This window comes from Microtus oregoni, unplaced genomic scaffold, assembly GCF_018167655.1.
Source record: "Microtus oregoni isolate MIOR12 unplaced genomic scaffold, Mior012 000036F_ref0000092, whole genome shotgun sequence".
Lineage (NCBI taxonomy): Eukaryota > Metazoa > Chordata > Mammalia > Rodentia > Cricetidae > Microtus > Microtus oregoni.
Genome location: NW_024543095.1, coordinates 23,220,598 through 23,247,147, shown reverse-complemented (window position 1 = coordinate 23,247,147; position 26,550 = coordinate 23,220,598). Strand labels below are relative to the sequence as shown.

The 26,550-nt window shown below is 41.1% G+C and overlaps 1 protein-coding gene across 3 annotated transcripts in view; it reads right to left on the bottom strand.

Moving 5' to 3' along the window:
* Positions 1–26,550, bottom strand: part of Wdr70 (WD repeat domain 70) — a 197,363-nt gene that overhangs the window by 167,027 nt on the left and 3,786 nt on the right. Inside the window, exons 3-5 of one of the 3 annotated variants that reach the window (XM_041631318.1) lie at positions 26,402–26,485; positions 12,153–12,273; positions 8,181–8,379 (exon numbers count right to left, since the gene is read on the bottom strand). In XM_041631318.1, coding sequence (XP_041487252.1) covers positions 8,181–8,379; positions 12,153–12,273; positions 26,402–26,485 — 404 coding nt within the window. Of the gene's footprint in view, positions 1–8,180; positions 8,380–12,152; positions 12,274–24,094; positions 25,818–26,401; positions 26,486–26,550 lie in introns of those variants that run through there. The other 2 variants (XM_041631319.1, XM_041631320.1) reach the window with 2 other exon arrangements.

Genomic DNA, 26,550 nt, shown 5'->3' with positions numbered 1-26,550 from the left:
CAGCTAGATACACGCACAAGACAGGAAGTCAAAGGGGATAAAATGTTAAATCTCTGTGAAAATCAAATCCAGGAAGACCTCAAGGAACCTGGATTACTATCAAATGATAGGAATGAACTAAAGTATTTAGAGTAGGCTCGTGGCAAGATTGGATCAGAGGAAAAAGCATTATTTGACTCCACAAATAAAATCATAAGTTATAAAGTACCTACATGTAGAATTCCTGCTAGCAATCCTTATCCTTTATAGGAATCTATTAACTAAAAAGCTTAAAGATGAAATTTAAAACTATGTGTTTTAATTAAAAGTAATTGTTCCAGCATTTATCCCAATCTACAACTCACTTGTGCCAATCTGTAGGCAGTGTTACTTATCACAGACCTCGGGACACCTGTAATCCTAGCACTTGGGAGGCAGAGGCAGGAGACTCACAAGTTCAAGACCAAACCTTTCACAGCCAGATCTGGCTTTAAAAAAAAAAAAAAATCCTTTCCCCTTCCACCATAAACAGGCGACAGTTGGAAATGGAAATGGATTCTTGCCAAAATGTCTCTAGCTCCTCCTAGTGCCCGTTTCAGAGACTGCGGCCTTCATGAGCAGAGTGGAGAGCTGAGGACTCAGGAAGAAAGCTTCTAGCATCCTCTGCTGACAGAACTCTGCAGGTCTGTTTGTTTTAATATTAATTCCCTTTTGAGTTAAAAGTCATTACGCCTCCTCACGTTGTTTTAAAAATAAAACAGCTCTTCAAAGTCAGCTTCAAATTAAATTGATCAAATATAGACAGTGGAAACAGGACTGGCAAGACGGATCAGGAGGTAAAGACATCTGCCACCAAGCCCCAGGACCTAATTCAATCCCACATGTTAGGACATAAGAACTGACTCTGGGACACTGTCCTCTGACTTCCACACACATTTGCATGCACACACGCACACAAGTAAATAAAACTCTGTTTTAAAGGGGACAGCAGTGCCAAGGGTCAGCACTTTTATATTACACACGGTGACCCCTACACTGTTCCTCTGCTCACCCCATCGAAACTCAGCGAGAACGCTCCCCACTTTCATTCTCCGTCCTTTCCCTGTGCATGAAGGAAGGAGACTGACTGATACAGGTGGCTGGCAAGGACCAAGGCCAAGGCAATGAAAGACTGCAGACCAGAAGACAGAGAAACACAGTGGCCCAAACTTGGACTCTAGCACAGAACGTGCCAGCCAGGGAGTCAGACAAAGTTCATGGAAAACAGGTGTTCACAGCTAAACCATCACTGTTACATTTAGCCTTTAGTTACAGTCATAAAATTCCAACTTGCCGTTTTCTGTAGTAATGTGAAACAGGATAGCAATGAAAATAGGACAATGAAAAGCTTCAATCATTCCAAAGTTGCCATTTAATTGCTCGTGATAACTTTCACCTTATAAAAAACAAAATTATGTCCAAACAGGAATTTTTAAAAAAAACGGTTTTTCAACTCTTTAACGTTTCCCATCTAAACTGCTGTTTATTCAGTTCCAATAAAAATAAAAATAAATCCTCAAATTCTACTTTAACGAACAAATTTACTACCTTCCAGTAAGTAAAACTGAATGAAAAATTATAAAAAAGCAAGTTCCTTATTAAAATCGATTAGCTGAAAGAGTAACACTAAATACAAACGCCAGCTAATTACTAAAGTAAAATGTGTATATTAAAAGGGCTGGAGATGTCACTCAGTGGGCAGAGCGCTTGCCCAACATGTCCAATAAAGCTGTCAGGTCCAAAGGAAACTCCAGTTATCAATCTCCAAGTGACATTCCAAAACCCCAGAAATGGGCTCAACCTGAACTACGGAGATAATAGATAATAGTCCTTTCCCTTACTTCTGACAGAGGACCTGTGGCTCCCTGTGCTGCCTATCAGCATATCAAAGCTCATGCTGCCCTCCAGACGCCTCTGGCTTGTCCTCTCCACCACATCTACAATAAAAACCTTCCTCTTACCCATACCATGGAGCGGTCATGTTCACACAGAAGCTCTGAGTTCAATCTCCACCATCACAAAATAATAGAAAGCCAACCACCAGGGTTCAAAGTGGTGAACATCAAATTAAAAAGGTGGATGAGGCGTGAGCTTTTTAAAGTTCCAGGGCAGTGAGTACTACCGGTAAGATGCAGACAGAAAGTGAGAAGGTAATGGATTCGCAGTTGGTATTACAGTTTATAACGGCCTAACCAGTACGGACTTGTGCTCCAGCACTTTCCTTTTCGGCTCTAGCCATCAAAAACTCATCTTACAATTGCCGTACTAGGACACAAGGACCATGACTTACTTCACCCCACTCCGCTTCAGGGCAGTGCTCACAATCATAGCCATTGCACACTGTGTATATTTAGAAAAGGCAGAGGCCATGGTTCCTACAGGACCAGGTTTACTTGCATTTCTATGGTCTTTCTTCCATTCTCTAACTCTACTTCCATTTGGATGCATGATTTAAAATAAAAATGCTCGAATGTCATAAAATTAACATTTTCGATGTAAAAACAAAATACATTCAATTCCACACAACAAATACTCTCTCTATACAATACTTGCTATTCATAAAACACTTGTGCTAGAGGCGCTGGGAGTTTTTAAAAACTACTGAACTTTACCAGAATACTTACATTTGAGATCATTACATATAACTGCTATCGGGAGAAAGAGGAGGTAAGCACACGAATAACCATTTAACAAGGGAAACAGGTTGCGGCAGCAAACTGCACCAAGCCTGGGAAGCAGCATGTGTGGCTGGTATCAGGAAAGGCGGTATGGAGAAGATCACATCTGAAATGGTCCTGTCTTAGGGTTACTACTGCTGTGATTAAACACACACCAACCAAAAGGAAAGATTCATTTGGTTCACACCTCCATATTACTGTTCATCACCAAAGGGAAGTCAGGACAGGAACTCAAAAAGGGCAGAAACTTGGAAGCAGGAGCTGATGCAGAGGCCAGGGAGGAACAGTGGTACCCATTTCTATCCTTGTCAGAGTTACTATTGCTATGATCAAACACCATGACCAAAAGCAAGTTGGAGAGGAAAGGGTTTATTTGGTTTACACTTCCAAATCTTAGTCCATCACTGAAGGAAGTCAGGACAGGAATGCAAACAGGGCAGGAATGCGGAGGCAGGAGCTGATACAGAAGCCATGGAGGGGTGTTGATTACTGGTTTGCTTCCCCTGGCTTGCTCAGTCCGCTTTTTTATAGAACTCAGGACCACCAGTCCAGGCAAGGAAACACTCACAGTGGGCTGGGCCCTCCATCATCAGTCACTAATTAAGATAATGCCTCAGAGGCCTGCTTACAGTCAGATCTTATGAAGGCCTTTCTAAATTGAACCTCCCTCATCTCCAATGACTCTAGCTTTTTGTCAAGCTGACAGAAAACTAGCCAGCACATCCCCGAAAGCAAGTTAGAATGTTAATCAATAGAAACCAGAGGATGGAAAAGGAGCACTCAGGGTTTAATTAGGATCAGCCGGAAACCAGTAGATTCCTTTGTCGGAGAAACTTAGTAGGCAAAAGAATGAAGTCAGATTCACCTGTCATTCAAGGCTTCTATTTTAGCCTTTTCTTTTTATATATATTTATTTGTTTATTATGTATGCAATATTTTGTCTGCGTGTATGCCTGCAGGCCAGAAGAGAGCACCAGACCCCATTACAGACGGTTGTGAGCCACCATGTGGTTGCTGGGAATTGAACTCAGGACCTTTGGAAGAGCAGACAATGCTCTTAACCTCTGAGCTATCTCTCCAGCCCCTATTTTAGCCTTTTCTGACGTATGATTTAGATATGTCCATAAAAAATTGGGGAGTGAATTGCTTATTAGTTGTAGAAACAAAGGGGTCATCATAAAACCTCTTTTTAAAAAGGTTACTCAAAGCCAGGTGGTGGTGGCGCATGCTTTTAATCCCAGCACTTAGGAGGCAGAGGCAGGTGGATCTCTGTGAGTTCAAGGCCGGCCTGTCTACAAGAGCTAGTTCCAGGACAGCCAGGACTGTTACACAGAGAAACACTTTGAGGAAAGAAGGTTAGTCAAAGCGAGCTGAGGGAAAAGTCCTGCTGTTCACTGTTATGACGTGCTTCATTATGGTATCACTTTCCCTAAAGGAAGCATTTAAAATGCACATTTCCTGCTGAGACCTCTTCCTGGAAATTCTCCTGTAAAACACAACAAATCAAAGCAATCTTTGCCTTCTTCTCACAAAGAAGCATTTCAATGATTTTTCAAATGAAATGGACACATATCTAGTGAAGCTCAACTAAGGTCTTTGCTGAGGCTAGTTTTATGGAGTGCTCCCTTAAGTCAATGAGCTGCAAAGACTGCACTTCATTTCTGAAGAAAATAAGCCAATAGCAAACCAGACAGACACAACAGAATTCAAATTAAATCCATGTATGCTGGTATAAGAACAAAATCCTAAGAGTCTGAAGACTGCATTAAAAGCCACCATGTTTGGTATCTTTGTTTAAAAAGAGTCCCACTATTTTGCTCAAGTTTGTCTCAAACTCACGACCACACTAGTGTATACATGCATGCATGCGTGCACACACACATAAACACACAGAGACTCCAGACAACCAGCTGTAGCCCCAACCCTCCCACCTTTTCATTCACTTTTAGTACTGAATAACTCCATTGTTTTTGTGAATACATTTTAACAAACTGTCTTTTGTTCCTTTGGAGAAGGTAGTTCATGTTCAAAATCCATGAATAACATCAAATAAGTATACTACATATACAGAGAGTATACATTATGAAAAACTGTCAACAATGGCTAAAATTTTAAAATCCAAAGCAAAGCTCTGCAACTATGACAACCAATTATCAAACACTAAGTACAGACATATGTTTGGAGGATAGCAACTTTGCCCACTATCGTATGAGAAGCATTAAATCCTTTGTATGAGAAGCATTAAATTTAGCCAGATTCTTGACTTCCAAAAGTAATTGCTGTATTTCTAAAATGGAACAGGTCGGGTACAAAATAAGTAGCCTTTTTTTTTATCTCTTCTGTCTTCCTGCCGACAGATCTACAAAAATCATGACTACAGCTTGAACATCCATCTTGATGCTCAAGTAATGATGGCAGAATTTAAAAGAAAAAAAAAGCAATTATCTGTGATATACTGGCCCTGAAAACTGATTTAATGTCTGATTCGTGAGACAGAAAAAAAAGATTTCTATCTTTGCTCAGCATTTTCTGCCCCTGGCAGCCAAGTCAACAATGTACTAACTAGTAGAATAGGCTGGCTGCTTGCCATAGACAGGCTTCCAAGAATGGGATGTGAATAGTGATGCTAAATACCATGGGCAGCCCAAGGCAAGGAGCAACCGATCATCTAATGGCCAGACAGAAGTAAGCAGGTAAATAAACTGGGCTAACTAGTTCATTTCTGTGGAGAAAAAACAAAGCAGAGACCTAGTCTCCGACTATTCAAAGGTCCTTATTTTAGACACTGAAAAGTCTTATATTCAAACACACCCAAGGCTAGCTTTACTAAGGTTGGGGGTCACTTGTTTTATAATACAATCTCTGAAGTTTTAAGTCTGTGAACTACATGATATTCAATTAAAATTAGGAATATAAATGGCTTAATCAGTCCTTTGGTTTAAGGTAAAGTAATATCGATTAATAATCTCACGTCAATGTAGGATTGGTCATATCGGCTTTGTTTAACGAGCAGAAGTGCCTAGAACAGCAAACACTACATGAAAGTGAGCATTTCAATCCTAATTTTATAGAGTATCTATACAGAATCTTTTTATTGTTGTTTGGGTTTTTTTTTTTGGTTTTTTATTGGGTTTGGTTTTTGTTGCTGTTGTTCTGAGTGTGTGTGTGTGTGTGTCTGTGTCTGTGTCTAGTCTCTGTGTGTGCGCACGTGCTCTCTGTTTTACAGACAGGGTCTTACTATATAGTCCGATGTGGCCTAGAACTCAATGGATTTAAAACTCCTGATCTTCCTGCCTCCACCTCCCAAGTGTTGGGACTATTGAAGGCCAGAGAGGTCATTAAATCCCTGGAACTGGAGCTACAGAGGTTGTGAGACACATGTGCGTGATGGAAATCAAATCCAGGGCCTCTGGAAGAACAGCAAGGGCTCCTAACACTAAGTATCTCTCCCACCCCTAAACAAACCTTTTTTTAAGTGGGGAGGGAGTCAATAATGGCAAAAAAGTTGTGCCACCCCCTACTCTGCTGCCTCAGAAACTGAGGGTAGAGCTCAGTTTCCCATATTCTGTATTACTTTTATCTTCCATGGTTTTTCTCTTCATTCTTCCCAGTCTCTGCCTTCTTACACTACTGTATCAGTAGTAGGTAAGATACACAACTATGCAATAGTGCCTCAGAGTTACTCTACATTGCTGTTCAGGGTTGTCCCAGTTTGTCTTGTCATTCGCTCTCCTATATACTGTAACAGTGCTCTGGAAACTTATGAGCAGCATGGGGAGTAGAGAATAGCTCAGTGGTTAGGGGCATTGCCTGTTGCTCTAGAGAACCTGGCTTCAATTCTCAGCACCCACATGGCAGCTCACAACTATCTCTAACTCCAGTTCCTGGGGATCCATGGTACCAGGTATACATGCGGCACACATACATATGCATACAGGCAAAATATTCATACACATAAAATAAATAAGTCTTTAAAAAGATTCTGAGCAACAACAAACAAACTCTTTTCAGGGATCCTCGAATGAAATACTGCCACTGTACCACTTTGCTCTCCTCTCCTGGGCAAGGAGCAGCACTGTTTGTGACAAGACTTATGGAGTGTTTAATCCTACAGCCCTGAGAAGACACTGAGATAAACAATCCCACAGCAAACAGTTCAGTTAAGAGGCTAAAACAGGAGTCTACAGGAGTGAGAGAAACAACATCGTGTTTGATCTCAGGTGTGTTGAATTTAGAGTACCGAACATAGAGTTTCATGGGTAGTCAGACTGTAGCTTACACTACACAACACCACTCACTAGCTGCCGGGAGTGAACAGAAAAGTTATAAGGGCAAAAGGATGCAAGAAACTACCCAAGACCAGTGGTAAGGTAGTCAAGGAGAGGTCCTCAGAAAATGCCCGTGACTAGACTAGGGCACAGAAATACAAAGTAGTGCCAGAAATGTAAATACTACTAGAGTTTGTCTGTTTTATGCCCTGTGTGTCCCCAATAACTAGAAAGTGCCTGACTGATAGCAGGTTTCTGATAATTACATCTCCTGAATAAACAGTCAAGAAACAGGCAGCAAACCAAGAGCTCAGAGAAAGAAAGGGAGTTTCAGCACAGGCCAACGGTGCTCCATATGCAGCAGTGCAGGATGAGACGCGAGAGATCTGTGGCTTTGAACATTTTTCCTTTTTAATTCTGTTGGTTTTGTCATTGGTTTATGTTGATGTAGCCCTGGCTGACCTGGCGTGCCCTATGTAAGCCAGGCTGGCTTCAAACCCAAAGCAATCCTTTTGCCTAAGCTTCCTGAGGCTGAAATTCTAAGTGTACACCACCACAAACTGGATTTGCATATCTAGTGTCACTGATTTCCAAGGAGTTTCAGAGACAAGAGCAGAAGCTGACAGCACAGACTTCAAGGCAAACAGGTGATGTGGAATGCAGCTGGTGCTTGTGAAACACGGGTAGTGGAGAAATGATCAGAGAGCAGCTTGGAAACAAAAGTGGGTTATAAAAGACTGAGGAAGCTGGGCGGTTGTGGCGCACACCTTTAATCCCAGCACTCGGGAGGCAGAGGCAGGTGGATCTCTGGGAGTTCGAGGGCAGCCTGGTCTACAAGAGCTAGTTCCAGGACAGGAACCAAAAGCTATAAAGAAACCCTGTCTCGAAAATTTAAAAAAAAAAAAAACTATTTTATTACATCTATTTCTTTGTATGTCGTATGTCTCTGTGCATGTAGAGGTCAGAGGGCAATGGAAAACTTTCAGAGTCAGTTCTGTCCTTTCCACCATGTGGTCCTGGGGATAGAACTCAGGTCATCAGGCTTGGAAGCAGTCAGCTTTACTGGCTAAGCCATATTCCTTATCCTCATCTGATTTCTATAATCCCCATGTGGGGGCTATTCCACTCATGATTGACAATTTAGCAGAAAACTGTTCTCTATAGTACTTTAAAGAAGTAACTCCTCCAAATTCTTACATAAACTCTGAATACTTACTTCCTCTTCTCCTTCATCCTCTAAGTCATCATCATCATCATCTTCTCCTTCTTCACCAAGAGGTGGAGGTAAAGGGCCAAGGATATCTTCATCCACAGTATGAACCGGTTCTCCTACCGTTTTAGGGGGTAAAGGAGGGCCAATTAACTCATCATCAGATGAATCAGAACTGTCTTCACTGTCACTGCTGCTTGTGTCCCTGAAAGCACAGAAACAGACACTCTTTGCCTCTGCTGCTGCAGACCCTTTGCCTCTCCAGGGCAATTCTGGAGACAGCTAGGTTCTCAGGAAATCCTACCTCTCCTTATAATGGATGCATCTTTCAAATACTTTCATATTTGTGAATTCATTAAGTCCAAACATTAAGTGAATAAATGTAGTATCCAAAATTACTTTATCTTGCCTGGCATGGTCGTTCATGCCTTTGATGGCACAACTCAAAAAGCTGAGATAGATTTCTGAGTTTAAGGCCAGTCTACTCTACATGGAGATTTCCAGGCTAGCTAGGGTTTCAAAAGAAGACTTTGCATAAAAAAAGAAAAAGAAAAAAACCTTCAAACATCAAGCACTATCCTTTAGAGCTTGATTAAGTCATTATCTCCCAAAAGAGACAGGAGAACAGCAGAATTTGGAAGAAAACTACAGTAAATTAATTCAGTAAAACCACTGAGATAACCAATGCATTTAACTATTAACTGCATTTAATCTGATCGCTGTAACCAAAGGATAAATAGAGCCATCCATGTTGAGGAAATTAGCATTATTCTAGAACTTTGGAGCGCAAATACTAAAACACAAAATATTTTCCAACGCTAATCCAAGAGTTTCACATTGTTAAAGCACTAAATACTGCCTTCTAAGAGTCTGAAAATAACTTGCTCTGAGCCTTATGCTAATTTCCAGTCTTTTTTTTTTAATCTCACATATCTGAAACAGTTTCTCATCTCACTAAGGTCTTTATCAAATATCTACAGGCATTCTAAAGGCCACAAACCTATCCAATATACTTCTTTTTTGTTTAGTTTTGGTTTTTGTTTTTTGAGAGAGTTTCTCTTTATAGCTTTGGAGCCTGTCCTAGAACTCGCTCTGTAGACCAGGCTGGCCTCGAACTCACAGAGATCCGCCTACCTCTGCCTCCTGAGTGTTGGGATTAAAGGCATGCACCACCACCAATCCAATAAACTTCTATGTCACCCCCAAAGAGCCAGTCAACTCTACCTGTACAAATCTTTCAACTTTCTAAGACTGAAGTCGCACTGACTTCTTCCTCAGGTACCTTGGAAGTAGATGTCTCTATTTTGCCCATTACTTTTTACTCGGCAGCTAAATGTTTGATAGACAGAAGTCACTCGATAGCTACTTGAAAGAAAAGTAGAACTTTTGTTTTCATCTAGGTTTAGCACTATAAGAAATATAGTCTAACATATATGTCATCCCTACATAAAGAGCTAGCAACTCTCCAAAACAGACGTAATCTGCAATGGCAGCACCGGGGCCTTCTGTCTAACTGCCCAGGGTAAGGCGAGTTCACCATGAGGGTCTTTGCTGTGTTGAGTCACTCTCCCAGGACCTTGTTAAATGGTTTGTCACCCCCTCAAAGGCTTCAGAGCTCGCCTTCTACCAATCACCATTAATCTAACTACTTTGTTTTGTTTATCTTCATTTCATAATGCTGATCAGCTATTCAGTTGTTCACTTTTGTTATCTACTTCCTTAGTACTCCTGCCCCATATGAACAGAGCGAAAACAGAGCTGTGACTTGCTAACTGCTATAACCCACTGCCTAACAGTGTTTACCCACAGAGGATGCTCAATATATACTAAATAACAGCTGGATAACTTTATACTTAGTTACACACACTGCCCTAAAGTCCAGTTTTCCAGAAATCACAGACTTTTTAATACAAAATTATCCTGTCACTGAGAACATTAAACTAAAACGTTGATCTTTAGCAGTGATGGGATCTAAATTTTAATAACATTCCAAATTTTTTAGAAACTATTTTTTAAAGCAAGTAGACCTTATTTATTTATTTATTTATTTATTTATTTATTATGTATTCAGTATTCTGGCTGTATGTCTCCCTGCAGGGCAGAAGTGGGCACCAGATCTCATTATGGATGGTTGTGAGCCACCATGTGGTTGCTGGGATTTGAACTCAGGACCTCTGGAAGAGCAGCCAGTGCTCATAACCACTGAGCCATCTCTCCAGTCACACAGAAACTATTCACATGGTATGTAATACTAACTCCCAACACACTACAGAAGACAAAATAATCATCATCATCATCTAGTAGTTATTTAAGAAGATACAAAAGCTGAGTCAAGTGACATACACATTTAATCTAAGCATTCAAAAGGCAGAAGCAAGCAGATCTCTGTAATCTTAATAACAGCCTGATCTACATAGTTGAGTTCCAGCCTATAGCGACCTTGTCTCAAACAACAACAACAACAAATATATATATTTGTAATATATATATTTATATAATTATAAATATTATAATTAATTAATATTATAAATTATTATAAATAATTAATATATTACATATTACATATATATATGTAATATATTAATGGTCAAACATGAAGGCACACATCTACAACGCTAAGACTCCAAGAGAGGAAGACAGGAGTATTATTGTGAGCTCCAGAACATTTATGATTACAAAGCAAGCCTGTGCCTCAAAAATAAATACGTAAGTAAATAAACTAAAGTAACTAAACAAAAATAAGATTGTGTATGTGTACATAATCAGGAGTAGTACAGAAGATGATCAGAAGTGAATTCAAATTGTAAGTAGCAATTTACCACCATGTCTATCACTAAACATGATGTCAAATGCCTATAAAACCAGTCCTCAGAAGAAGAGGCGGAAAGATCAGAAGTACCTGGCCAGCTGACCAACCTGAGACCCTATGTCAAAAACCAAGAACTGGGCCGGGCGGTGGTGGCGCACGCCTTTAATCCCAGCACTCGGGAGGCAGAGGCAGGCGGATCTCTGTGAGTTCGAGGCCAGGCTGGTCTACAAGAGCTAGTTCCAGGACAGGAACAAAAAAAGCTACGGAGAAACCCTGTCTCGAAAATCAAAAAAAAAAAAAAAAGAGCTGGAATCACAACTCAAAAGTAGAGCATTCAGCTGGACGGTGGTGGCACATGCCTTTAATCCCAGCACTCGAGAAGCAGAGGCAGGCGGATCTCTGTGAGTCCGAGACCAGCCTGTAAATTCCAGAAAAGGCTCTAAAGCTACAGAGAAACCCTGTCTCAAAAAAAAAAAAAAAAAAAAAAAGGAAAGCATTCACCTAGCATGAACAGCCATTACTTGTTCACAAGTACAGCCTTTCCAAAACTGTGCACTAAAAAAATAGTGCTAAGTATGTCACAGAGGCACATGCTGTCAATTCCAGCTAGTTTGGAAACTAGAAACATACAGAAGTTTCATCTCAAAAACATTGAGCCCACCCTCAAGATACGAAAATGAAAATGATCACCAAATCATAAATGCTGGAACATCCCTAGATAAAATCTTGGAAACATATTTGATTCTATGATGTAATCACAAAGATGAACCAAGAATAAATTCTAAAATAGCAAATAACTAGGCTTCTATTTAAACAAAATACATGGAACAAGTATATTTGTATCATTTTTCTCCTAAAACTCTATAAATAATGGCAAATAGTTATTCAAAAGGGTATGATTTTTTTCATTTTTGTTTATGACACAAAGTTAGATGTTGTTGTTGCTGTTGTTTAGTTTTCGGATTCCAGAGCTGACTCCCAGCATTTTCACAGCCTAGCAGTACACAACTGTCCGGAGTGGAGAAACAGTATGAATGAAGGAATGAATAAGTGGAGTATTGCCTAAATTAGACTAGGAATGAATAAGTGGAGTATTGCCTAAATTAGACTAGGAATGTCTAGAAAAAGAGAGTTTAGGAGAAGAGAAGCCTTTAGAGACATTCAGGCACCTGGATGCTGGCTTTGGGTGCTCTCTGACTGCGCTTGAGCTTGATGGTGCTGGTTCCACATCTTCAATGTGTTTCCTTAATTCTTTTTCTCTATTCATTTCTTCCTCTTTTTCTCTTGCTTCTGAAGATTAAAAGTAAAAATAATTTCCAACAGTTAGACTTTGGAGTTTATCAATATTAGGCTGAAAATTAAGCCACATAAAAAATATGATGAGAGTGCTAAGAAAGCAACATGCTCACAGCCTGGGCCCCCCTCAGCGCACATCACCAGGTGTGACAGCACACACCTGTACACTCAACACCTGGGGCCCTTCTCAGCGCACATCACCAGGTGTGACAGCACATACCTGTACACTCAACCCCTGGGACCCTCCTCAGCGCACATCACCAGGTGTGATGGCACACACCTGTACACTCAGCACCTGGGGCCCTCCTCAGCGCACATCACCAGGTGTTCCAGCACACACCTGTACACTCAGCACCTGGGGCCCTCCTCAGCGCACATCACCAGGTGTGATGGCACACACCTGTACACTCAACACCTGGGGCGCTCCTCGGCGCACATCACCAGGTGTGATGGCACACACCTGTACATTCAGCACCTGGGACCCTCCTCAGTGCACATCACCAGCTGTGATGGCACACACCTGTACACTCAACACCTGGGGCGCTCCTCAGCGCACATCACCAGCTGTGATGGCACACACCTGTACACTCAGCACCTGGGGCCCTCCTCAGCGCACATCACCAGGTGTGATGGCACACACCTGTACATTCAGCACCTGGGACCCTCCTCAGTGCACATCACCAGCTGTGATGGCACACACCTGTACACTCAGCACCTGGGACCCTCCTCAGCGCACATCACCAGCTGTGATGGCACACACCTGTACACTCAGCACCTGGGACCCTCCTCAGCGCACATCACCAGCTGTGATGGCACACACCTGTACACTCAGCACCTGGGAGGTGGACGCAGGAGTTCAGTGTCAGCAGTCTGGGTTTCATGAGACCCTGCCTCAACAAAATAAAATCAGGGCTAGTTAGATGGTGCAGCAGTAAAGGAGGTGTGGCGGCACACACCTTTAACCCCAAAACTAGGGAGAAGGAGGCAGGGGGATCTCTCTGTGTTTGAGGCAACCCTGGTCTACAGAAAGAGAACTCTAGCCAGGGCTCCATAGTGAGAGCTCTTGCAAAGAACACAGGTTCCCAGCAGGCACACCAGGCAACACATGACAGTCACTCCAGCTTCAGGGGAATCTGACGAATCTAGCCTATAAAAGATCTGCATCTCACACAAACATACCCACACACACACACACACACAATTAAAAATAATAAAAAGTACTTTTTTATAAAAAGTGACCACTACATTATCAATAACAGCAACAACTAAACAGCCTATGACAAAGCCTCCATGAGAAAAGTTAAACAGAGTTACAATGTAACATAGCAATTCTACTGCTAGGTGTAGGAGAAACTGAAAAGAGAGTCCAAGAGTATTCTCTTGTAGTTTCTTTTGGTTTTGGTTCTTTTGAGACAAGATTTGACTAAGTAGTCCTGGCTGGTCTGAAGCTTGCTGTGTAGACCAGGCTGGCCTCTGATTATCAGTATATCTCTCAGCCTTACGGTCATGAATTATGGTCATGTATTATGGTCATGTGCCATCCTATTTGGTTTTGAAAACAGAATTTTTCAGAGGTAGTTGTTCACCCAAAATCATAGCAGCATTACTCCAAAAACCTAAATCTATCTAAAATAGTAAAGCAAATTGTTCATGTACAGATGAATGGGTAAGCAAAATGTGGTATATATCTATACAATAAAGTATAATTCAGTTTTAAAAAGGAAGGGTATTCTGCAATGGATGAATGCCAAAGAGTCTATTCTAAATGAATTAAACAAGTCACAGAAAAATATAAACACTGTATATACCAATGCATTAGCATATGATGTACAAAATAAACTACAACAGTCATAAATCAAACAGAAAAGAGAATAATTAGTTGCCAGGAGCTAAAGAAGAATAAGAAATCATTATTTTTTAAATATTTATTTATTATGTATACAGTATTCTGTCTGTGTGTATGCCTGCTGACCAGACCTCATTACAGATGGTTGTGAGCCACCATGTGGTTGCTGGGAATTAATTGAACTCAGGACCTTTGGAAGAACAGGCAGTCTCTTAACCGCTGAGCCATCTCTCCAGCACAAGAAATCATTATTTAATGATAAAAAGTTTCAGTTTTATAGGATGAATAGAGTTTCAGAGATGGACTGTGGCTACAGATATTCGATATTATACACTTAAAAAGGGGACAGATGGCTCAGCAGATAAAGATGCTGTTGCCAAGCCTGACCACCTCAGTTCAATCGCCAAGACCCAACTCCTGCAAGTTGTCCTCTTTGTGCAGTGGCCTGTACCTACTCCCCCCCTAAACACACAACCAATCAATCAATAAGTAAGTAAATAACCAAATATATAAAAGTGATTTTAAAGGTTTTAATAGAGCTGGGTGGTGCACATCTTTAATTCCAGCACCAGAGGGGCAGAGGCAGGAGGATCTCTGAGATCTAGGTCAGCCTGGTCTATAGAGTGAGATTTAGGACAGTCAGGACTATACAGAGAACTCTGCCTTGAAAAATGAAAAACAAAGTGTTAATAGTTAAGGCACTGGAAAGAGTCCTCAGTTAGTAAAGTGCTGCCCTGCAAGTAAGAGGCTCTGAATGTGAATCCCAACACCCATGGCTTTTAACGCTGAGCTCAGGCGAGTGCACTATAGTCTCCGTGCTGGGAAAGTGCACACACGCTCATCCCTAGAGCTCCCTGACCAGCCAGCTCCAATTTGGGGACAGAGGCTCTCTGAGAGGAGCTGGGGAGAGGGAGCACACCTTTAACCCAGCCTTTGGGAGGCAGAGATAGCTGAATCTCTGTGAGTTCCAAGTTAGCCTGGTCTACATAGCATATACCAGCACAGTCACGGCTAAAAGGAGACCCTGTGTCAAATAATAATAATAAATAAATAGAGATTGATAAAAGAAAACATCTAATTTCACCTTCTGGCTTCCACGTGCATATACAAACACACACAGAGAGACACACCAATTTTTTTTAAATGGTTAAGCTGGCCAGGCATGGTGATGTATACCTATACTTTCAATACTCCCAAGACAGAAGAACTACAAGTTCAAGATCAGCCTGAGCTATACAACAAGATCCAGTATCAAATCAAGACAGTTTCAGATGACAAATGTTATGTTTGTTGTATTTTATCACAACTTTATACACAGGAAAAGATTATTATCAACCTAAATGACCAACAGAGAGAAAAAAATTAAACAAAATTAATTAAATAAAGCATCTCAATACAGTATTAAATAGAGGCAAAAAAGAGTGAAGAGCATTTATACTATAGGATATTATAGGAAAGAGGGAGAATTATCAATAGGCTGTTAGAACGAATCTCTTTTTTCCTCTTCATTTATATTGAGGAAACAACATGGTAGTAGGATTACATACTACTGCGAATAGAGATGGAGAATATAGATACGATAAGAAAATTTTGTGAAACACAAATGCACTATGTAAAAAGACAGACAACATATTGAGAAGTGAAATGTTGGGTAACTCCTTTCTCAGTGTTTTAGGCTGGAAGAACTCACTCATTTCTGAATTCCCTACCCTGGACCCTTTACCAGAACACCAAGATCATGAGGAATGCCCAACTATACTAAGTCTTACAATAAGGGGTTAGTTGGTTTGCTTTTAGACACAGAAAAGTTATACAAAAGAATTTTTCTTCTGCTAATCTCACTTGGCAACTGGGAAAGGCACATAGGTAGCAAGGGAATTATATGACCAGTTATACTTTCATTTGCTACCGTCCCAATAATCTAACTTTTTTTTCTCTTTAAGCAATAAAGCTGAGAGTATTTGCCTATACTTAAAATCCCAGGGCTTGGAAGACAGAAGCAGGAGGACTGTCAAGAGCTCAAGGCCAGCCTGTGCAACAAAGCGAGACCCGGTCTCAAAAAAGCAAAACAAAACAAAAAGAATATTATATTCTTTGGGTCATAGAAGACAAGGAACAAAGAGATAGCAGCAAGTATTTAAAAGAAACTAGTCTTTCAGGTAAGAACTCTTCAGGAAGAAGCAAGGCAAATAATGGTCTTTCTGTGCTCTCCACTGAACAGTGTGGCCACGAGTCAGTATTCTGATGGTGAAAGTGGCTGGACAAGATAAAGAACAGAAGCTTAAGGGTCAGTTTAAGGAGTAGGGCAGCTTCATCCCCATCCTCTTTGTCCATCTTTCCTCCTGCTGGAAGATGGGGACATTTGTTCTCTAAACTCTGACTCCCTCACGGGTTTTAGAGCATATTCTGTTCCTAATCAGGATACTAGAGAAAGACAGAAATCATTAGTTGCCTATGAAATTCCTTTATCCTTGTTGAGGAAGCCATTCTTTTCTTTCTGCAAGTAGGATGACATCATGCTTCCGGTCATGCTTGGCCCCTCCTCACCCAACAAAGGCATAGCTCCATTCTATGTTAAATGCATTGCTCAGGGCTGGAGAGATGGCTCAGCAGTTAAGAGTACTGGCTGCACTTCCAAAAGTCCAGGGTCCAATTCCCAGCACCCACATGGCAGCTCACAACTGTCTGTGACTCCAGTTCCACGGATCCAACACCCTCACACAGACATATATGAAGGCAAAAACACCAATGCGTATAAAATAAATAAATTTTAAAAAATGGATTGCTCTTTCAATGGCCAATTTTGGAAGTGACTTGCTATACAATATTATGTGTATTAGGTATACATTTTTTATTCCCAAACAGATATTCAAAACAGTTCCCCATGACTATCATGTGCTCATCTGTGTTTGACAATTCAAAATTCTGACAGTTTGGGGTCATGAAGACAGTAATTCGAGGTGAAACAGAAAAGGGAGGACAGCTTCATGGCCCTTATACCAGGACTCAGAAGACAAAGGCCCCATGCTAGAATTCTTATTCTAAGAGATACTAAACTTTTCTTTACATGAGTCATTCTTAATTGGGTCTTCTATGATGTCTCTGCAAGAAGCCAAAAGCATGCTGCCATCAGCCCTACCTTACCGCAAATGAAAGTCAAAGCATGGATGGAGTTTACAGAGTGCAAGGTGCTTTTAAAACTTTCCTACATTCTCAGGAAATTCGGGATCAACTTACACCTGGACCCAGCAATACCACGCACTCCTGGGAATATACCCAAGAGATGCTCTATCATATGACAAAAGCATTTGTTCAACTATGTTCATAGCAGTATTATTTGTAATAGCCAGAACCTGGAAACAACCTAGATGCCCTTCAATGGAAGAATGAATGAAGAAAGTATGGAATATATACACACTAGAGTACTATGCTGCGGTAAAAAACAATGACTTCTCGAATTTTGCATGCAAATGGATGGAAATAGAAAACACTATCCTGAGTGAGGTGTCCCAGACCCAAAAAGATGAACATGGGATGTACTCGCTCATAATTGGTTTCTAGCCATAAATAAGGGCCACGGAGTCTACAATAGGTGAACCTAAAGAAGCTAAGTAAGAAGGTGAACCCAAGGAAAAACACATAGTTATCCTCTTGGCTAAGGGAAGTAGACCAAATTGCCGGGGAGAAAATTGGGATCTTGGGGGTGGGGTGGAATGGGGGTAAGGGGAGATGGGGAGAGAAAAGGTAGAAGGGAAGGAGGGGGGACTTGGGGAAACAGGAGAATTGGGATAAAGGAAAGGTGGATAGGGGAGCACGGAACCACAATTCTTAGTTAAGGGAGCCACTTTAGGGTGGGCAAGAGACTTGACCCTAGAGGGGCTCCCAAGTGCCCAAGATGAGGTTCCCAGTTAGTTCCTTGGGCAGCTGAGGATTGGGAACCTGAAATGACCCTATCCTAGAGCAATACTGACGAATATCTTGCATATCATCATAGAACCTTCATCTGGTGATGGATAGAGATAGAGACAGAGACCCACACAGGAGCACTGGACTGAGCTCCCAAGGTCCCAATGAGGAGCAGAAGGAGGGAGAACATGAGCAAAGAATTCGGGACCACGAGGCGTTCATCCACCCACTGAGACAGTGGGGCTGATCTACTGGGAGCTCACCAAGGCCAGCTGGACTGTGACCGAAAAAGCATGGGATAAAACCGGACTCTCTGAACATGGCGAACAAGGAGGGCTGATGAGACGCCAAGGACAATGGCACGGGGTTTTGATCCTACTTAATGTGCTGGCTTTGTGGGAGCCTAGCCAGTTTGGATGTTCACCTTCCTAGATATGGACGGAGGGGGGAGGACCTAGGACTTACCACAGGGCAGGGAACCCGGACTGCTCTGTGGACTGGAGAGGGAGGGGGAGAGGAGTGGGGGGAGGGGGAGAAGGGTAGGAGAAGGGGGAGAAGGGTGGGAGGAGGGGGAGGGAAATGGGAGGATGGGAGGAGGTGGAAACTTGTTTTTTGTTTATGTTTTTTTTTCTTCTTTTCTCAATAAAAAAAAAACAAGAGAAAAAGAAGTTTAAGCTCAAAAAAAAAAAAAACAACTTTCCTACAAATCAACTTTTGTAACAATCTCTAAAGAGAATTGTCCCACTTTCCAGGTGAAAACTCCAAGGCATAAACTTGCCCACTTAATAGAAACATTAGTTGCCTCAGCAGCAAAATGAGATGTGGGCTGACAACTGGATCCTTCTTTGATGTGATCAGACTCCAAGCGGCTGTAAGATTAACTGACAAGCATCCCTACCTTATTTTATAGTGAGCGTGCATCTCTTCAAAGGCTGGTCAGGGACAACCTTCACCACTTGCTGACCACCCACTACCAGAATTTCCCAACAGTGATAAGGACAAATTACTAGTCTCAGTCTTGTGAAACATTTTATTCTTTTTTTTTTTCAACTTTTGCCAGGCATGGTGGTGCATGTTTTTAATCCCAATTCACAGGAGGCAGGATCTCCGTGAGTCCAAGCCCAGCACAATCTACAAAGTCAGGTCAGACAGCATTATATAGTGAGATCCCATTTCAAGAAATAAACAACAAAAAAAAAAAGGTTAACTTTTGTTTTTACTACCAAAACTTCACCATTTCAATTGAGGGATGTTTTATGCTAATCTATTGCTTCATTAGATCAAACGGGAAAAAATGGGGACTCAAGGAAGAAACTGTAGAGTAAAAAAATAAATTAGTGTTTTCATTATGGGCTGATGAGAAACCAAACTAAATAGAATTCCACAGACTGTCCCTGCCCTGGCATTTTTACCCAATATAAACCAAGCACAGTGAAAGCTCTAAAGACGCCTTGCCTTTTCAAAGCCAGCCTCCTCCACACACATTTTTTTCTTCCAAGAGTCTTGATGTCACTTTTGGGTAACCATTTCTCTAATACATCATATTTTATGCAACTTTAAATTGACAGCCTATTTATCTAAATAATAGATAATTAATCTAAATAATAGATAATTAATCTAAATAATAGAGTCAAATGAAAGTAATTTTGATGGAGGAAGGTCATTGGTTAAATAAAAAGAAACTGCTTGGTCCTCATTGGTTAGAAGATAGGTGGGAGGAGTAAACAGAACAGAACGCTGGGAGGAAGAGGAAGTGAGCTCAGACTCCACAGCTCTCCTCTCGGGAGCAGACGCCTCAGAGAGACGCCATGCTCCCAGCTCCCAGGCAGACGCACGCGATGAAGCTCCGACCCAGGATGGACACAGGCTAGAATCTTCCCGGTAAGCGCACCTAGGGGTGCTACACAGATGATTAGAAATGGGCTAAATTAATATGTGAGAATTAGCCTAGAAGAGGCTAGATAGAAATGGGCCAAGCAGTGATTAAATGAATACAGTTTGTGTGTTGTTATTTTGGACATAAGCTAGCCAGGCAGCCGGGGTGCTGGGGACGCAGCCCCGCCGCCCTTAGATAATTTAGAACCTAAAAACTTCAGTCAACCACTAGGTAACCACTTAACTAGAAAGAAAGTAAATATCAGGTAAGCCAGGCATCGTGGTTTGTGCTCGTTATCTCAGCCCTCCACAGGCAGGAAAAGGATTACTATGGGCCTGAGGCCGGCTTCAGCTACACACACAGCGAGTTCCAAGGGAACCTTAACTAGAGACCTTGTTTCAAAATAAAAACAAAAGTCAAGACAACAAAATTACTAAGAATATGAGTCTGAATATTCTAATGTGATATACCCATAGGAATTAAATGTGAAAATGTCTCACTTGTTTATCTTACTAGCCTCCCGTGTCATGAAGAATCACTAAGTTTAATCTATTTAATAACAAAACACTAAGAAAACAAAATTAGATGTTAACATTTAAAAATATTAATCACATTAAATACTGACAATATAGCTACTATGGACAAAGCTGGGCATTCTAATTATGAAAGCAAACAAAAGTAAGGAGATTTAGCCTCAAAACATAGAAAATATTAAGCTTGTGATATTTCTAAAGTACTGACAGAACAAAGGTATGAATAATTCCAGGCAAAGGTAAGACATAATCTAGATCAGGGGAAGATATAGGATTTAACTAGAGAAAAAAAATTGTTGAGGTTCAAAAAAAGTCTTAGTTTCTAAATCTTTCTTCAGTATTTTCTCTTCTCAGACATTAAAACACCCACTGAAATCATATTCAAAGCCAGGCATGGTGACCCACATCTATAATCACAGGGGAAGGGAAGTGAAGCCAGAAAGATCAGCAGTTCAAAGCCATCCTCAGTCACACATCAAGCTTGACTTTCTCCTTTAAGTTTGATTTCAATAACAAAGGAAAGACTTCAATATCAACCATACGAATCATGACGCATATTACAATTGTCCATTTTTAGAAAAGAGTTAGGGCCAGAAAGTTAACCGTTTATAAAAGCACCTGTTAGAGGGTGGAGAGATGGCTCAGTGGTTATGAGCACAGGCTGCTCTTCCAGAGGTCCTGTGTTCAACTCCCAGCAACCACATGGTGGCTCACAACCATCTATAAAGAGATCTAGTGCCCTCTTCTGGCCAGCAAGGATACGTGCAGGCAGAACACTATATACATAATAAATAAATCTTTAAAAAAGAAGAAAAGCACCTGCTGCCAAGCCTGTTGACCCAAGTACAACCCCCATGTCCTACACATGTAGAAACAACTCCTGCAAATCATCCTGCCCTCCCCACCTACACACACACAAACCATTTTCTGAAGTCAGTGAAATTGTATATCAGCTTTAATTTTATAATCTCAGTATAATTTAATGGCCAAGGTTGGGAGAACACAAAAATAATGTCTTATGCCGCTAACAATGAATAATTTCCCACAGAATGTGATTACTTCTGTATATATATATAAACATTTCAAACAGCGTACTAAAGCTAAAGAGAATCCTGGTTTACTTTTTCAAGGAATTGTTCAATAAAGATTCACATGTTCAGATCAGCAGAAGCCACAGTCAGAGTCAAACCAAGGATGTGGTACTAGGCCAAGAAAGTTCCACGCAGTGAATTTATCCACAAACTTTTTTTTTTAATATACAAGCCTTTTAATTCATCAAAACCCCTTAAATAGTGTGCATACATGCTTCAGAAAAAAAAGCTTACAGAAATTAAAAGGATACATAGCAGTCCTTTACAGGGTACTGTGTCCAATGGTTTAGCCTACCCAAGAACTTGCTGAGGATATCATACCCTCCTAACAGGGTCAAAAATGGAAATCCTATCCACTCTTCCTCAAGAGGAATGAGGAGCTGCTTTTTAAACCTAGATTCTCCAACTTTAAATGTCAAGTTCTAACAGGTTGAGCCATTTAAAACTATCTCCAAATAAGAAAAATTTGATTATTAAAGCAGTATTTGGGCTATTTGATTATTAAAGCAGTAGTTGAGCTTCACAAAGCCTTGGGTTCCACCCCCAGTACGACATAAAACCAGATATATACCTCTGTACTGCTGGCACATGAAAAGCAGAGACAGTAGGGTCAAGGCTATGTATATTCTCTAGGCCAGCCAGGGCTACATAAAAATAAATAATGGATAGATAATTATTTTATTAAATTATTAAATTGAATTCTAAATTCAATTTAATCTCCTCCAATATGTATTAAGAATCTACACTGCCAGGAACTACATAACTTATTTAACTATAACAACTGCTGTCCAAAGATTTTGTATGAGATCCTTAAACACAAGATTTGTCTGATAGTACAGATACTAAAATCTTGTGTTTGAAGTATTACCAGATACACCCAGAAGGCAAGGGGTTTTCGTAGTTTTTTTTTTCTTTTATTGTTTCATTATTAAATTGACCTTTTCAGATTTATTGGAGTACAATACAAAATATATTTTGTCCTAACGTTCCTAAAAACCTTAAGATTTCCTGAGTGATCAGAACTGTCTTTTGTTACTTACTAGGACCACTTTTGGTCACACCGTCATTGGCTTTACTGGAGTTAGGGACAGTCCCTAGCTAGCCCGCTACTGTGGGAAACTAAGTGCACTGAACAGGGAGTCAATCTATAAAAGCTTCTGAAAAGTACTAAATTGATATATCTCAACCTGCTGAGTATGCAAGGGAAAGTATGGAACCCCCGCCCCTCCTGCACCCACCTAACCCACTGAATCACTTCACATGGCTGTTCATCTGGAGCCTCTGGATCCCCTATCAGATATCCTGCATAGCAGATGTTTACATTATGATTCACAACAGTAGAAAAACTGCAGATATGAGGTTAGTAACATAAATAATTGCATGGCCGGGGGTCACCACACCATGAAGAGCCTTAAGGAGTTGCAGTGTTAGGAAGGCTGAGAACCACTACTCAACTCTTAGTCAGCATAAGAGTTTCCCAGGGACCAGAAACAAGAACACATTCTATATGGATGCCGAGCATCTGAAACTGAAGAAATCCTACGGCTTCTCTAGGTAGATGACATCAAAACTGAACTAAATTCCTGGACACTCAGGTGGTGACAAGAGATCACCTATTTGCTCTCCAATGAGAAATTCTCACACACCCTGGTACTACAAGTATTGAGGTGGAAAAACAGTTTAGTGCATCCTTTTAGGAGGTACTGAGTTGTTCATTTTTTCTGCCCACCCCCACCCCCATGCTTATGAAGACTGGAGATCAACTTCAGGAGTAGTCTTTGCCCTCTACCTTGTTGTCAAGTAGAGTACTTTTCTTTTACCACTGAGGATATCAGACTAGTTGGTCCACGAGTTCCAAGGATTCTGCTGTCTCCATGTCCATGCTCACTGTAAGAGCACTGGGATTAGAGATGCATGCTATCCCGTCTAGCTTTACATGTAGGTACAGACTTACATACCATTAGACATGATGGTTCATCCCATGATCCCAAATCTAAGACTAGCCGGGCGGTGGTGGCGCACGCCTTTAATCCCAGCACTCGGGATGCAGAGGCCAGTGAATCAGTGAATCTGGGAGGCAGAGGCAGGCGGATCTCTGTGAGTTCGAGACCAGCCTGGTCTACAAGAGCTAGTTCCAGGACAGGCTCCAAAACCACAGAGAAACCCTGTCTCGAAAAAAACAAAAAAAAAAAAAAAAAAAAATCTAAGACTAACGTAAGATGGTTGAGAGTTTGAGGCCAGCCTAATGAGACTTAAGACTGTCTCAAAAAACATGAACAAGGCTGGGCAGTGGTAGCACACACCTTTAATCCCAGCACTCGGGATGCAGAGGCCAGTGAATCTGTGAGTTTCAGGCCAGCCTGGTGTACAAAGAGAGTTCCAGGACAGGTTCCAAAGCTGCACAGAGAAACCCTGTCTCAAACACACATACACACACACACACAAAAAAAAAAACCATCAACAAGGATTACTTCACTGCTTAACCATATGCTAGGAACTGGGGTTCAATCAACTGGGGGCGGGCACGCAATGGAAGAGGGATAAGATACTAAAAAAATTTTTAAGTGAGCAGTTTATTGAGAGAAGGGTAAAGGGAAGGGAAGAGGGAAAGAGAAATACAGAGAGAACAGGGAAGAGCAAGATATTTATTGATAACACAACATGACTAAGATTTAGTTCAAAATATTTAGAAAGGAAAATTTAAAAAACAATAGCCATAAATAACCTTAGTAGTTTATATAAATAGTAATACTTGTGGTTTTGAAATTTCTCAAAATGAAGTTTCTTTAAAAAGAAGAAAAAAAGAACTAATAGTAACAACAAGGCATGGTGTCACATGCCTTTAATTCCACCACTTGGGAGGTAGAAGTAGGGGGATCTCTGCAAGTTAGAAGCCAGTCTAGACTACATACCAAGCTTCAGACTATGTAATAAAACCTTGTCTTTAAAAAACAACAAAAAAAAGAGGTGTGGTGGCACATGCCTTTCATCCCAGCATCCAGAAAACAAATGCAGAAAATCTCTATAAATTTGAGGCCAGCTTCATCTACCTGACGAGTACAAAGACAGCCAAGAATAAATTGTGAGGACCTGTCTCCAAAAAATGTTACATGGTGAGGCACATGTCTTCAATCCCAGCACTCGGGAGGCAGAGACAGGTGGATCTCTGTGAGTTCGAGGCCAGTCTGGCCTACAGAGCAAGTTCTGGGACAGCTAGGGCTGTTATACAGAGAAACCCTGCTGGAGGGGGGGGGGCAGGAAGAGCTGCCTTTCCGTCACACATAAAAGGCTTATTTCCAAAGATACTAGTTTCAAGTTCACTAAACAAATATTAAATATTTACTGCTAAATAATTCACCATTTTAATTTTTGAGCATTTTATTTATTATGTGTATGAATAATTTGCTTGCATGTTTATTGGGCACCATATATGTGCAGTCTCCACAGATGCCAGAAGAGGACGTCATATCCCAGGGATTAGAGTTCAGAGTTGTGAGCCATCAAGTAGGTACTGGAATTCCACCCGGGTGCCTTGGAAGATCAGCTAGTGCTCTTAATCACTGAGCCACTCTCCAGCCCCAAAATCCATCATTTTAAATCCAAAACCAACAACTGAGCTGAGTGGTGCACTCCTGTAATATCTGCTACTCAGGAGGCTGAGACCAAAGGATAACTTGGCCCAGGAATTCAAGCCCACTCAGGGTAACACAGTAAGATTCCCATATCTCCTTCATTAAAATTGAATTTGGGGTATAATCAAGAGATTGGTGGCTCATTCTTATAGTCTCAGCATGAGGTAGATACACTGGCAGAAGTCAAAGCCAGCTTGGTCAGCATAAGGAGTTCCAGTCACCCAGGGTGACAGAGTGTAACCCTGTCTCAAAACTACAAAAAAAAAAAAAAAACAAAAAAAAAAAACCAAGAAAAAACAAAACAAAACAAGAAAATAAACAAACAAAACTCAAGAAATCAACATGACAAGTACTATCACAGCACTGATTTAAATGCAGTTGTTCCCAGACTCCAGACCTTCTTCTAGTGTAAGAGAGATCTGAGTTAGATCCAAAGAAAGCACAGCACCAGCGTCCTCTGCAGACCCAGAGGTGGTACCTAGAAATGCCAGCCACCCGCTATCAAGCCAGGCTGAAATAAGGCTTCAATAAGTATCTCCTACAGCTCATTAAAGCAGGGAGTCAACAGCAGCAGCCACATTCAGTGTATGTCACAATGTTCTACACTGTCTGGGTCAACAAGCAATGGTGACAGCCACCTCTGGCCCAGCCTTCCTGTAAGCAGGAAAGAAAAAAATGAAACGAAAGTCAGACAGAGGCGGGAGGAGAGATAATAAAGAAACTGCTATTCTGTTTCCAATAAATTATAATAACAGTGAATCCTTGTTTGCTCAGAAAACACATTTTGTGCATGAATGTTTAGCCTGCATCTATGTCTGTGAACCACAGGTGCCTACTATCTACAGAGACCATAAGAGCGTATCAGATCCCCTGAGACTGGAGTCACAGCAGCCATGTAGGTGGGTACTGGGAATCGAACTCAGGTCCTCTGGAAAAGCAGCCAGTCCTCTTAAACACTGATCCATCTCTCCAGCCCCCATAGAACATACTTTTCCAAGATTCTGGTATGTAGACCTTCTTTATCCAAGCAAAATACAAATTTTGTCATGTTTCAAATGGAAAATAAATGCTTTAAATTCTGCTTCAAAAGGAGCCAAAAGTTACAGTCTAACAATTCTAACTAAAGATGGGTGCTTGTAAATAAAAACAAGTTTTTTTTCAGCCTTATCACTGTCAACACAGTTGTATGTTTATACAATATTTAAGACAGTACAAGGGAAAATATCGGTGCTTCTTACCCAGTGTTTTCCGGCTTCTTTCCACAGCTGTCCTTCGAGTTTGCTCGAACATGGCCTCCAAGTCAAATGTGCGAGCTTTCTTCCCTAGGAGAATAAACATCACTGTGACTGTCTTGCAATGAGCTGACCAAAGGCTCTAAGCATTCTAG